At 33.0% G+C, this 14300-nt stretch overlaps 2 protein-coding genes across 13 annotated transcripts in view; both read left to right on the forward strand.

Annotated features, from left to right (window-relative positions):
• Positions 1-14300, forward strand: part of LOC146530999 (uncharacterized protein CG43867) — a 267484-nt gene that overhangs the window by 1197 nt on the left and 251987 nt on the right. The gene's annotated exons all lie outside the window — the stretch shown is intronic.
• Positions 793-1492, forward strand: LOC146531000 (uncharacterized). The gene has a single exon (XM_085199538.1). The coding sequence runs from the start codon at positions 845-847 to the stop codon at positions 1490-1492; it is 648 nt and encodes a 215-aa protein (XP_085055664.1). The 5' UTR covers positions 793-844.

Here is a 14300-nt window from a genome sequence, read left to right on the forward strand (position 1 = left end):
GAAAAATTAAAATAAACCAGACCCCTGAGTGGGATTTGTAACCCATTATTTAGTTGTTTACAGAAATTTAAATTGATAAAAAGAATGCATCGTAATTTTCGCGCGCAGCCATCCATCCTGGATACAATGGTTTCAAGGATACTTACTTTCTAAATCTATATACATATATAGCTATTAGATACTACTTGTATATTTATAATTATTTTATAAATAAGTATAATTGTTAAATTTTATTTCAATAACATAAGATTAATGAATACTATTACATAATTATCTCTGAATATAAATGTTTTAGTTACCTTTATTTAAAAATTTAAATCACCAGAGCTAGAATTTCATATAATATATTTATGAATGCATTTAGCATCTATATTTAGATAAGCGGTTATTCATTGCTTTTAGAGTCGTGAGATTTTGTCACATATAAAATATGGCTATCGTTGATAACAGCGTTGATGATATTTAATAGTAAGGCTTCACTGTGAACGTTTAATTTTAAACAAGGAAAATTAATTAGATATTTTACTATCATTTATCAATATTATATATCCGAAATATTCAACATTACCGTTTATTAATTCCGTGCCAGGTCGATAAGTCGACTTGCAATTCGCGTACATGATTTCTTATTCATAATTATGATTAGGATTACTTTATTTATAGTATGAATAAATGAATAAATCGATCGCCTATTTTACTGCGCACCAAAGTTATTAATATTTTAATAAATATATAACCTACTTTTAAATTATCACTTAAAATGACAGAACACGTCAAGTCACCAGAAATGTAATACAAAATTACTGTTTTTTTTATCACACACTCGCAACCAATAACTAAAATAATGTCCCAAAGTTTTAGAAGCAAAATGTTTGGCAAAAAACCGTTTACAAAGTCAGCACACGAGTCTAGCACCAGCAGTTCGAAAGGTAAAGATGGTCCTGAAGTAGCCTTGGCTGCTATCGTTTCTAACAAAAAGCAAAAAGAAGTTAGCGACTTTATGAGTTTTTTCCTCGCTGCTCTCGAGCGGAACTCCGATTGGCTTAACGGGGTCGTTGGCAAGCAAACTAACTTCAGATGCGTTTTAATGGCGGGAGCTGGACCGAACCGATTCCAGCTTCAGGAAATAGTGTACCCCAATGACGAGAAACATATTAAACTCGAAGTGGAGCAGAGAGATTCGGAAGACCACGATAAAATGGCGATCGCCGCGTTATTAAATCTCACCAATTCAGAAGTCGAACACGTTTTAAAATATATTAAAACTGGCTTTTATGAGAATTCCACTTTGGCTGGGGATTTGATGAAAGCGAAGGAAATGGGTGTTAGTTTTGCAATTTTAAAACCTTTTGCTGATAAACAGTATCGAGTGATGGAACGTTTGGTGATAATAAATAATAATAATATGAAAGGTGATGCAGCTTTGAAAAAAAGGAAACGTGAGAAATCGATTATTCGGACTCCTTTGAAGAGGGCTAGGCGAGTTGTATAGTGAGTCCTTCGAGTAATGGGCATGACGTAATTTCTAATATATGGCAACAGCGAGATATAGTCGAAATTAATGATTGTCATTACTGTATAGTGCGTCGTGTCACGTTGCATATTATAATGATAGCAATTTGGGAGGACTATAAAATGTGGCGGTCGCTGCAAATTACACTCATTTCTGCATTGATAGCTTCCGATTACCTATGATTGATGTCACGCTGGTGACGACACTATCACAGAAACTCCAAAATTTTAATATGAATTCTTATTTTATGAAATAAAATATAACAATGTTTTCTTTCTTTGAAATACATATAATTTTGCAACAGTAGTAAAATCTTTTTAAATCGTATATAGCTTGAAATGAAACATGTAGGTACAGTTGTCCCAGATAGATCATTGAGCATTGAATGACAAATATATAAATGTCACGTTTCTCTAACCAAAACGAGAAATGAAAACATTTTAAATATAAACATTCTCCATTTCAATTCTAACACACAATTTAAATAAATAGATTCGAATCAAAAAGAGCGATTACATTCATATCAATACTAACTTTTTATTTCTTTTTTATTTTTTTCAGCCGTGATCGTAGTGTTTGCGGTGTTCTCTCCGACTTCCCCGCTAGGGATACAGCGTGTAGCTTGTTTAATTTAGTTTTAGTTCACGCTGTATCCCGCACCTAACAGGGTAGAGGGTGCCTCGACATTAGAGCGAAGAAATGAAAATATTAGATATTTCATTTCCTCAAGTAGGAATAGAATCCGACCCACAACCTATGCTTTTGTGCCTCTGCGTTACGACTGGCCTTAAATATTTATACCTAAATATTCTAGTAGAATATGAGAACCTCACTAAATAATAAGTAAAAAATCCAAGTAAACCACCAGGGTTAAGCCTTTACGCAGACAAATAGTAACGATATGTGGCCCCTTCTGTTTCTTTTCATCTGGCAGAGGCGGCTTCCGACTAAGATCAATATCACGGAAATCAGGGCAGTCGTGCGTGCTCCAACTTGTAGCCAGAAATTCATTCGACAACTTATTATAAAATAACATGTTATGTTATACTTGGCGAGCTATTTTTATTATAGATCTTACGATTTTAAAGTTATTTTTTAGTTTGATTTTAGAATCTATTATCAAAAATATTTAATGTTATTTTTTAACAAAATTGACATGCAATGCTCTACAATACTCAAAAACAGAATCATTATTTCTTCAATTTTGCACGACTCTCATTTTTTCAAAAACAGAGATGTTCATTGGCCTATTTTTGCCAATGAACATCTCTGTCAATGCCAATTCTTACTACAACCATTCCATAGGGGAGGCGCGGGAGGTACGCTGTATCCCGCATATAGCAGAGTAGGCAGAGGGAACCTAGTGGGACAACATTGTTTAACTTTTCGATTCATTTTGATAATTTTTACGAGACCTGGAAATTAAAAACAATTCATTCCTTACCGAATCTACAACCGTCCCGTTTCCAGTCAGATGAAGTGCCGCTGCACAACGATGGCCACGCTCGGCCACGGCATTTTAATAATAATAAATTATGTAAAATAAAAGACTTGTTACATTAACTAAATGGCAACATATTTTTAAAGAGACCAGGACAATTATTTAACATATAACAAATCAATAGTAGGAAAGAAATGGTATTCTCCGAAAAGCAGCACATTGTATTCAAAGTAAATAGCTTTCAGCTTAAAGAGTTCAAATAAGTAGAATACACTCAGCGTAATATGCTATTTTAAAAATGCACGAAATACCAGTACTCTAGCAGGCGGTGGCATTGTCTTCGGCTGTTTATTTTTAAAAGGAAGTTTCTGTGAATGGTTGGAATTTTTAGTTTTCCTCCGCAAAATGACGATTTATGTAAAACTATTTTTGTTTCATTTAATAGGACGCAAAAATTTCGTGAATATTCTTTTGTTGTTACACTTTCGTATGTGTGCATATGTACGTCATATGTGTATTATATCAAACCTTTTCTTTGATTTTGTTTGCCAGCTTTTAAATTTTTTCTTCATTTGTTAATATTGTGGCCTCTTCAGACTACTGTACGTGTGCGTTACAATTTTGTTTTTTTGTAATATTTTTTAATTGCTATTAGCTTAACGTTTCTTTAATAATTGCGTCCTAGTAATAAAACAAAGGACGATGGCTAGATTATCCGCTTATTAGGTCTCTGAATAAATGCAGAAGGAACATAAAAGATGAAATGGAAACAAAACATTTTTTTTTATAATTTTGAAATTCACAAAATATAAACTTATTAATTCTTCCTCAAAACATACTCGCCAGCAAAATTTTTCGATCTGCCTCGCGAATACATAAATCAATTTGAATCATGGCTGAGAGTAAGTTGGGTCGATCCTTGGCCCTTTTTCTACTAAGTCGGGCCTTCAGAGGATTAAGGGCGCTGACCGCCGCCTAATTGGCGTAATAGTTATGTGATTTATTGCGGAGATTTACGGTTCTCCATAATAATAAGCTGATGTTGCAAATTTCTGGCTTAATAGTCTTCTTGTCTTGTTATGGTATCTAGAATCTTTGGCTGTGTTTTGTTTTGAAATCTATTTCTTGTGATTTTTCGGTATGTTCACCAAAAACGTTTCTTTTTATGATTTTAAAAAGAATATGCAATAAAATAACATTTATGATATATATTAGTAGAAAGTTAAAAATGAGTATAAAATTGTGTTAGTCTAAATATATGTAATTTTATAAAGAATTTACCATATTCTACAGTTAAGGCGAATAATTAAACTACTCAAACTATTTTATAATAATCCGATAAAACAATACATTCCTACATCCAATCAAAATAAAACTACAATCAGATTATCTTATAACAGATTATTTTACTCGTAGATTATTAAAATGCAAAATCGCTACAGATAAATTTTCCAACCGGAACTAGTGAAATAATGAAAAAAGAAATATTACTATAGCCACTCCAACGAAGTGAGCAAAAATCTGTTAACCCTCAGACTTGTAGAACCGCCTGGGACTCTGACCGCGGTCCAGATTTAATTTACATCTACAATTTTATTTTAGCCTTCTTTTAACGTGAATTCCGTTGTACGGTAATATCGTTCAGAGACCGCGTTTCCCATGGAGAATAACTCGTGAGCTTCTAGTGTTGCTTTAACCATGAAGAGCAGAATTTTCTACGTATTCCCTAAGTAAATAGAGTTGATGAAAGCGAAGCCTGAGTAAATACAACCATTGTTTTAATGTGGGTTCTCATATAATATTTAACATTTGCTGATACTCTTGGTTTCGCTCACACACTTGATGATTGAGAAACTATAATAATACTGTATTACTGTAATATTTTATTAGCTTCACGCTTTATCCCGCACATAATATGCAGGGGGAATTTGGGAACTTAAGTTAGGAAATTCCATCTCAACTAAGACACTTCCGTTTTCCGTCGAATTCTGAGGGCATTGCGTATTGAGTGTCGGAACTTAACGCCGCTCTTAGCCTCGTTACCAGAGCGAGGAAATAAAAATCTTAAATATTACATCCCTTTGAATGGCAAATTTATACATGATATGGGGTTATAAAATAATAAATAACAAGTAAAAGCGTCGAGGGCATAAAATAGGCATAATACGAAACCGCTGTTATTAAATTTTTATTTTAAACATGGGAAGGGATTCAATTGGCCCTTCCACGTCGTGGAAACACGTTATCTCAAGATTTAGGGTTTGTGGGTGATAATATGCGAAGAAGCGCGTCCTAGAGGAGAAGCGATTCATGTTTCTGATTTACTAACGATATTTATAGTATGTTGGGCTTAATATTTTTATGGTACTATAGGATTGTATTACGTGTATTTGTGTTGTGGACGTGAAAATTGTAACAGGATAAGTGGTTAAGAGATTTGTATTGAATAAGACCGTTTTGTTTAACGTTGTTGCGTAATCTGGGATGATTATATGTTTATTAACTTATCCCTGTGAACTTAGAGTTAGGACACTCTGTCCCCACTTTCCGCCGAAACCTGGAGGCATTGCGTGTTTAGTGGCTGAATTCAACGTTTGCCTCGCTACCAGAGCGAGAAAATGAAAATATATAAATATTTCAATCCCCATCAAGGAAATCGAACACGCAACCGTTGCGTTTACATTCGCACGCGAGTGTTCCTGCCTCAATTAAAAATTTAAAATGTAGGCTCAATTGAAATACTTTTAAATATTTTATCAGCTTCATGCTGTATACCACACACAGTAGGGTAGGCAAAGTGGACCTAGTGTTAAGACACTCCGTTCTCGTGGGTTAATCCAGTTTAGTTATTCTCTAAGCAAATATTTTAGGTAAACCAAGCAAAGATTAAAATAAATTACCAAAAATAGCATTGTTTGTTATTCCAGCATCAATTTTAATATAATGGTGGGCGGAACCAGATTTAGAATTTACCTATTTAGTATCCTGAAGCAATTTTCTATCTAAATATACATTATCGATTCAAACTGCCTCTTTATATTACTGAATTATCATAACGGCTTTTGCCTAACAAAGCTATCAAAGTGTTCTCGAAATGCTCCCAGTGTGCCTCGCTATAACGTAGTTACGCGCTGTTGCTTTGGAGATTTTGTCGTTATTTAAAAAATAAATTGTAATATAAGATTAGTTAGGCGAAACAGATTTGTGCTTAAAGTGAATCAGCGGGAGAGACCATTGAGAATTTGTTAGGGTAAATAAATACTTGAGGCCCAGTCGTGAGGCTTAGCGTACGACTGTAAACACGACAGGTTGAGGGTTCGATTTCCGCTTTAGGAACGGAATATTTATTATTTTCATTTCCTCGATCTAGTTACGAGGAGTAGCGCTGTGTTGAGTTTCGCTACTCAAGACTGCAGAATTTGGCGGAGTATAGGGAACAGAAATATTTCTAATAAGAACAGAGTGCGTAAACACTGAGTCCCTTGGGTTGCTTATGCCTATCCTGCTATGTACAGAATACAGCATGGAGCTAAAAAATATATTAAAAAAATACGATAGGTATCTATATGACATTTTATTATATTTTGGAAATGCGACAATTGGTTTATACATTCATTTAAAGTATGTGATACACTACTTATGTTGTGATATTAGGGCTATTGTTATAAATATTAATTGCTTGCGTATATCAATTACTACAATAAATCACTTAAATCATATCTAGGTTTATATTATGGGATTTCTAGAATACTAGAACATTTATCCATGTTTCGTTAACATTTTGCAAATACCCCCATAATTCCCACACACGTAATCGCGTATAAAACGCGGGCCGCCATTAAAAGCTGTCGGGTGTGTCGCTACGCATCTGTCCTCGAGGTCCATCGACCCTCGGCTGTCCACCTGCTTCCTGCCAGGTTCAACTTGGAGAATTATAGCCTTTATGATGGAACGAATTTGCTATACAATGTTTTGGGATCAACAGGTATCCCGATTTTTTTGGTTGGTTTAAATATTATAGTTTATTTATTTTCGTTTGTTAAGCCATTGTTGTCAAAATTTTAAATATTTGAAAAAAATGTATTTGGACTAACATAAGCTTTAAAAAATAAATTATATGTTGTATATGTATATTTTATTCGTTATGAATCCCGCATATAATTGAGTAGGCCGAGGGAACCTGCATGTCCTTGCGGCATGATTGGCCGCGATTCTTTACAAATATTTTTAAAAGTAGTAACATAACATTCTTTTCATCTTAAAAAAGTTATTGTTAAATAATAATTGTGGTCACAAAGTCACAACTTCTCAACTATCTTTAATACATTATATCAATATTCTCTATAATACTTTACTAAAGTTTAGCAGGGTAGGCAGAGAGAACCTGTAAACCTAGTGTATGACACTTCGTTCCCATTAATACACTTACGTGATGAGTGGAAGTACACTCGCTTTGCCTCCTTACCAAAGACACGAGAAGAAAATATAAAGCAATTTACTATAGCACGCTTGTGGATCAATACTAATTTGTATTTAAGATTACATAATAAAATGATGTAAATATAAAAAAAAATTAAAAACAAACAAGTACATTTATATTTGGTACATTATAAAAATAGATCAAAGGTAAAATTCAAGTTATTGTTTTATTCATAGTAAGTGCCTTTTATCCATTCACGCACCATTCGCCGATCGATCCGCATAAACCATCCTAACTTTAAATATGAAAAGAGACAAGAAAATCGCGGTAGTTTTTCAGGACGGCCATAAATATTGTTAGATAAATATGTATCATTGGCCCCTGTCACGCTCGTCCGGCTTCGGTAGGGGGAACTTGTTTTAGGGTAAAATCTTCAAGTAGGTTTTAAATCGGAAGATTTTTTAGGCGGTTGTATTGAAATGGCTAGCCAATATATGTATCATACTTACTTTTTATATATGACTTACTATAAAATATAGAGTGATCGAGATTCAGCCAGATTGTAAACGCAACGATTGTGGGTTCAGTTCCCACTCGAGGGACTTAATTGTCTTTAGTTTAAGTTCCTTTTGCCTACCTAAAGGCTCGGTTTCCACTAAGAGAAGCCGAGAAGAAAAAAGACAAAATTGTTCCTATAAATTAAGAAAACTTTCAGAATATCCATAAAATAATAATATTAACTCTTTGATTTTCTGTATTTTCTACAACTGATAGTAAATGTGAACTTTAATTGAATATTCAATCATCAACGTTTCTTACCACTATGAAATAAAAACTACCACAGATTATAGAGCGCATATAGTAAAATATAGAAAAAATGTATACGTTAGTACGTGCGTATATAAGTCGAGGAAGTCGAATGAGGAATGTTACATGTTCGCTTCGGGACAGGATATATAATGCGTGAAATTACTGTCTTCAAATGCCTTCATATATTTTATGGTACAGTTTGCCAGATATCTTTATTTGTTTTGGGGGCGTTACAATTTTTTTATATATATACTTAAGATTAGTAAAATAGGCACAGCGCGGCGTTGAGTTGCGTCACTCAATCTCAGTGCATTTTTCGCCCAATTCTGGAGAGATTTGGGCGGAAAATGGGGGAGTGTCTTGGCACTAGGCTCCCCTTGTCAGGGTCGTATTTAAGGGGGATTATACCTTTTTTATTTATTTAATTGTAATATTTCTTAAGATTTATATATTTCAAGGAACTCTTGATAGAACATGTATACATATATCTATGTTCACTTGTTATCAACATGCAACATCACGTACAAATTCACAAACACAGGAAGGGCACCTATGAATATGGTACGAGTGTATCAATAGCCCTTAGGCTAAGACATAGCATAGAAATATATTCATAGGCTTAGAAACATATACCTGCTGCTGAGAGCATGTAGACGTAATGTATATATATACGTTTATATTCATGTTATGTTTACCATATGTTTTATATATTAGTCGTCGCCTTTATCTTCATATTCTTTTTTCTGTTAGAATTACGAGAATTACTCTCTTGCTCTACTAACTTATCTAAATACCAATTTTTTACGTATTTCGGTCCAGTAGTTTTGTCTGTGTGTTGTCTGCCAGTCACTGAGCAACGGGGAGTTTTCAATTATTTATAATTTAAATTATCTAGGGCTATAAAAGTTATCGCATTTATACACCAATAAATAAATTATATTTAAAATATTGGAAGCAAACTGTTTTTTAACTCAAAATAAGTACTTGAAAGAAAGACCAAAGAGGTATCATCTTTCCTTGTACTTTTTTCCCTATCATAACACTATGACATAAAATAACAATTCCATTATGGAATATTTAAAACTGTTGAATAAATATTGTAAAAAAACATGTTGAAAGTTTAAATACTAGGATAAATTAGAATTCACCGTGCGAGGGTGACATTGATCTTCGAGATCAGAGACCTGGCTTTTTGCTCCCTCAAAGAAGCACTGCATTCGGCTTCCATTCAAATTATGCTAAGAGTGTTTAATATTAATGCACACCTAGTATGGCGATGCTCAGATCATAACTGTTGAATATTTATATTTCGTAGATGACGAAAATTGGCTAGTGGCCTACTTTCAAACAGAACCGTATCTACAGGTATATAATAGTTATACGAATTCTGTTCTAGTTTAAGTTTGTTTATAGTTTATATATTTGTAAATTCACTGAGTTAGTAGTCTTATGATTAGATTTGGATATAAAATGACGAATTTCTTTGTTGTCTGCCTTTAATCCTTGTCAAAAATATTTAACGCCATCACGCCATCACAAAATATTTAATACTAGCGGACGCGCGCAGCTTCGCTTACATATTTAGGGGTGGATTCTAATAAAACATGATTTATATTAAATATTTTTAAGAGTCTAAATTTCAAATTTTATAAAAATCGGTGGCGTTTTAAAGATTTTTCCAAAAAAACTTTCAACCCCTTATTTGCACCCTTAGGGAGTGAATTCTAGAAAACCATGAAACACATGTTCAATTAAATATTTTTAAGAGTCTAAATTTCAAATTTTATAAAAATCGGTGGCGATTTAAGAATTTTTACATACAAACTTTCAACCCCTTATTTGCACCCTTATGGAAAGAATTCTAGAAAACCATGAAACACGTGTTCAATTAAATACTTTTAAGAGTCTGAATTTCAAATCTTATAAGAATCGGTGCCGATTTAAATTTTTTTCCATACTAACTTTCAACCCCTATTTCACCCCTTTAGGGTTAAAACTTTTCAAAATCCTTTCTTAGTGGATGTCCAGATTACGAAAGTAAACATCTGTCCAAATTTCACGTTTCTACCATTAGCGGTTACGGCTGTGCGTGCGTCTTACCTCAGTCAGTGAGGACAAGTCCTTTTATATATATAGATAATAATAATTAAAGGAATAATTTTAGATTATTTTAGACTTTTAGTACAGAACTCATTTTGAGAAGCAATTCCTTCAGTTACTTATGTCGGTATTAATTCATTGTAATTAAAATTTCGTCAAGGAAAGAAATTGTTCTAAATTAGCGGAGCGCCCGGCTTCTGAAACATTTTATTTAATAAGGCTTTGTGCAGCCCATAATTGTGAATTAATTGGTAACGCAGGAACAACGGACTTTTAATAGGAAATTAGGTTGACTATAGATACTCGTATATATATATCTATAAGATGAAGGGGACTTTATTGGACTGGATCAAATTATATCGACATTTAGTAAATTTATTGATCTTTCAGGGTGAATATTACTTACTTTTATGTAATAAAATGTTTTAATTTAATTTATATTTTTTTAATATAAATTATAAATTTGGAAAGTGCAATAAACTCAGAAAACGGAATATCTTCACACTAGGTTCTCTCTGCCTACCTTGTTTCACATGAACCTCTTGTCGAATATTTTTGAAAATTGTCGTATGAGATTTCTTATATTTTTCACACAAAATGAATAAAAATATAGCCATTGTCGAATGCAACCCGTTCCCATCGTACACAGTGATAAAAGCCATTATTATAAATAATTACAATTATGAACAAATCATAAACTAACTAAATTATACATACAATAAGATATATAAGTGGTTAAAATAATATAGCTTCCACAACGCGCGTGTTTTGATCTTCATTTGAATGACCTAGTTTATCGACATCCACCTTTATACGTTCGCTCTTTGTTTTCTGATTGCATTTAACCTTTGCATGATAGAAGTAGAACTAGAGCTAGCCTTTTAGATTCAACGGAGCCTGTCTAACAATGCTCGTTGGGAGAGCACAAAAAGGTGAATTATTAGATTTCTCACGGCCAGTGATTTCAATCGGGAGATATTTAATTAAATAAAACCTCATGGGGTTTTGCTGTCTGTGTATCTAGTTTTAATTTATATTTTAGTTGTCTGATACTTTGGTTTAGTTATTTTTTAATGGTTGGCTTAAATTAATATTTTTGTTTAGTTTTTATGCATTTGGCTGATTACAGATATCACTTCTATGTGTAAACTAGGATGGTGTCGACTAGTTAAATGAGGATAAGAAGTATTTTGTAAAAGAGTATTGATTTAGAATTTACATAAATACGATTTATGTGTGTATACACAAATTTATAAACTATTTTTTTTCCTTTATAAGTATTTTGTTTTTTTCCTACTAATTTAAGCACAAGGTACACAAGGTATTCAGTTCGAATAGTCATAGTTTTTATAGATCATACATACAGGTACATATGTATTTTCAGCTTCACGCTGTATCCCGCACACAGCAGGGTAGGCAAAGGGAACTAAGTGTTAAGACACTCCGTTGCTCAGTTTCTGCCGAATTCTGGAGGCATTGCGTGTTGAGTGGCAGAACTCAACGCCGCGCTGACATATGTATTTTGATATTTTTTTTATATACATACCGAATGAAACAAGTACCTAAGCCACTCTTAAAAACAAGGTACTTTTTAAAGGATAATGTTTACATTTGATATAAATATTATCTATCCTTTAAAGCACACTACAATTTCAATGTATCTTATATATTTTCTCATATATTTTGCGCAATCGTTAAAACTTTATTTAGAATCTGACTTCGAGTTCGTCAGTTATTGTTTGCTCTAATGACTAAGTCGCTAAATTGGTCACATTGTGTCATTATGTTTCATCATAAACATGAATAGTTGTGACAAGACATTAACCGCTATGTAATATTGAAATGGTTCTTTTACAATAGCTTCTGCACTGTCATATATATAGTTTTTATTATTAGTTTATAATATAAAAACGATGAAAAAAAAAACAGAATTGAATGGAACACGAATAGGAAGACGGAAAAGGGAGAGTTAGCTCACCTTCCAAGACTTATTTTCAGACATTGCGTACTGTGTAGAGAGCCTAGGACTCGCTTAGCTGTATAAGTGCGAAGTAATTAAATTTAGTTATACATATAAACATTCCCCCTAGTGAGAATTGAACTCACAATCGCTTTACCAGGCAAGCACTGTTACGCCGTGGCCTCGTTATTTAATTCCAACAACAAAATATGCCAGTAATCCGGAGCATTACATATGGTAACCCACATTCTACGAGTACAATTGCAAAGAAAGCATACATATATTCCAGAGCTGACTCCTCTTCAACATCTGTCATGTACAAATGTTCCGGTCACATAGAAATGTTAACATTTATGAATGTTCTTTTGTGCCAGCTACGTTTTTATTTAATTTTCTACCTTTGAATTACCTGCCGTTACGGTTTAAAGTTTTTTTCTTTGTACAAATTGGATCAAGTCGGCTGCCCCGGGGAATCCTCTGGAAGATTAATTTAGCCGACATTGACTTGCGAAATATTAGTCATTTTTATTAAAAGCCTTCTTTTTTATGAAAAACTCTATGCTTTTTCTAATTTTTGGAACAGTTATTCAACTATAATGTTCATTATTTATAATTAACAGTCTTCATTAATATAATTACTTGGGTTCCTAAATTTTATGGTAGATAAATACGTACGTAAATATATATCTATTTCTATATAAAGACTAATGCTTTAATAAGTTTTTTCTTTACGAAGATAAACGAGGTAAGGTAACAAAATTGTACATGTAATCCAACATATCATCAACAACTAGTACCATCCGATGCTAAGCTATTATCGTGTCCCTTCGTTCCTAACAGTCTCCAGGATACCAGACTCAGGTGTTCTTTCAAATGGTTTTGTTTGAAATCATTTAGTCCGCTCCTCTAAATGGCATTCTCAAGAATAATTTATTTTATCTCTCCGTCGAGATGTTTTAATAGATCGCTTTACTTATAACGCGATTTGTTCTAGTTTTAATCATCAATTTACGAGCGTTGATAAAATTTTATATAGTTTTGGCTTGGAAAAGCAAGAAAATATTACAGAAAATCTAGTATTTCATAAAATTTCTTCAAATTATTCTAGTCCACAAGACGTCAACTGGTCGTCAAATAATAGTCATTGTAAATATGAAAAATTCCCTCGCTCCGTACTCCTTTGATATAAAAATCAATAACACAATGTAAAAGGATTTCATTCTTCAATAGTGAATCCTGGTCTAAACGTGCGCCGTGACAATGAAGCACTATCATCCGTGCCCGAACCTCGATCATTTCATACAGCAGCATACATTAGCCTTAGAATTCTAGTTCAGCTTCAGATGTACTTTTTGAGCAGTCTATTACCATATGAGTGAAATAACTTTCTAAGGTCTCTTCAAAGTAAAAAAAATAGTCTTATTTATTAGGATTATCTTTGTATATTTAACAAATATACTATAATTAATACAATTAGTCTTAGAGTTGTTAAAAAAAAATCCCAAACAATGAGATGTAATGTTTTTGATAAAATATTTTTTGAATTATTATTATCTAACTTCATGAGTGAGAGACGATCGAAAAATATTATTATTCGAATACAGTAAATTTATATATCATTAAAAACTATAATTAAAATAAATGAAAATCTAAACTAATTATTCTAAACTAATATAATAAAACAACAATTACCATAAAACTCTGATTATGCAGGGCCTTGAATTTTTTGTAACAAAATGTTTTTGTGCCTAATTTACATTTTTACGGTAAAATGAGGCTGTTCCCACCGAGATTTACGTGCCTTCTCATAGGCTACGTTATCTACACAGTTCGCGTCAATTTTTGAGGCAGCTCGAAATATCCAGCTCGTCCTTTATCGCACTGGATGTTGAAACAAATAAGTGATTTTGTATGACAACTTTACTTAACGTAACTTTTTATTACGCTTATAAATTTCTTATTGGCTATTTAAGTAAGGCTATCGTGGCGTAGTGAGGTAGCGCCTGACTAAACTTGAAGGTCGTGGGTTCGATTCTCACTAGTTCCTGTTATGGTG

The sequence above is a fragment of the Heliconius melpomene genome, chromosome 16 (genome assembly GCF_056956725.1).
Source record: "Heliconius melpomene rosina isolate 202511_hmr_F chromosome 16, ASM5695672v1, whole genome shotgun sequence".
Taxonomy (NCBI): Eukaryota; Metazoa; Arthropoda; class Insecta; order Lepidoptera; family Nymphalidae; genus Heliconius; species Heliconius melpomene.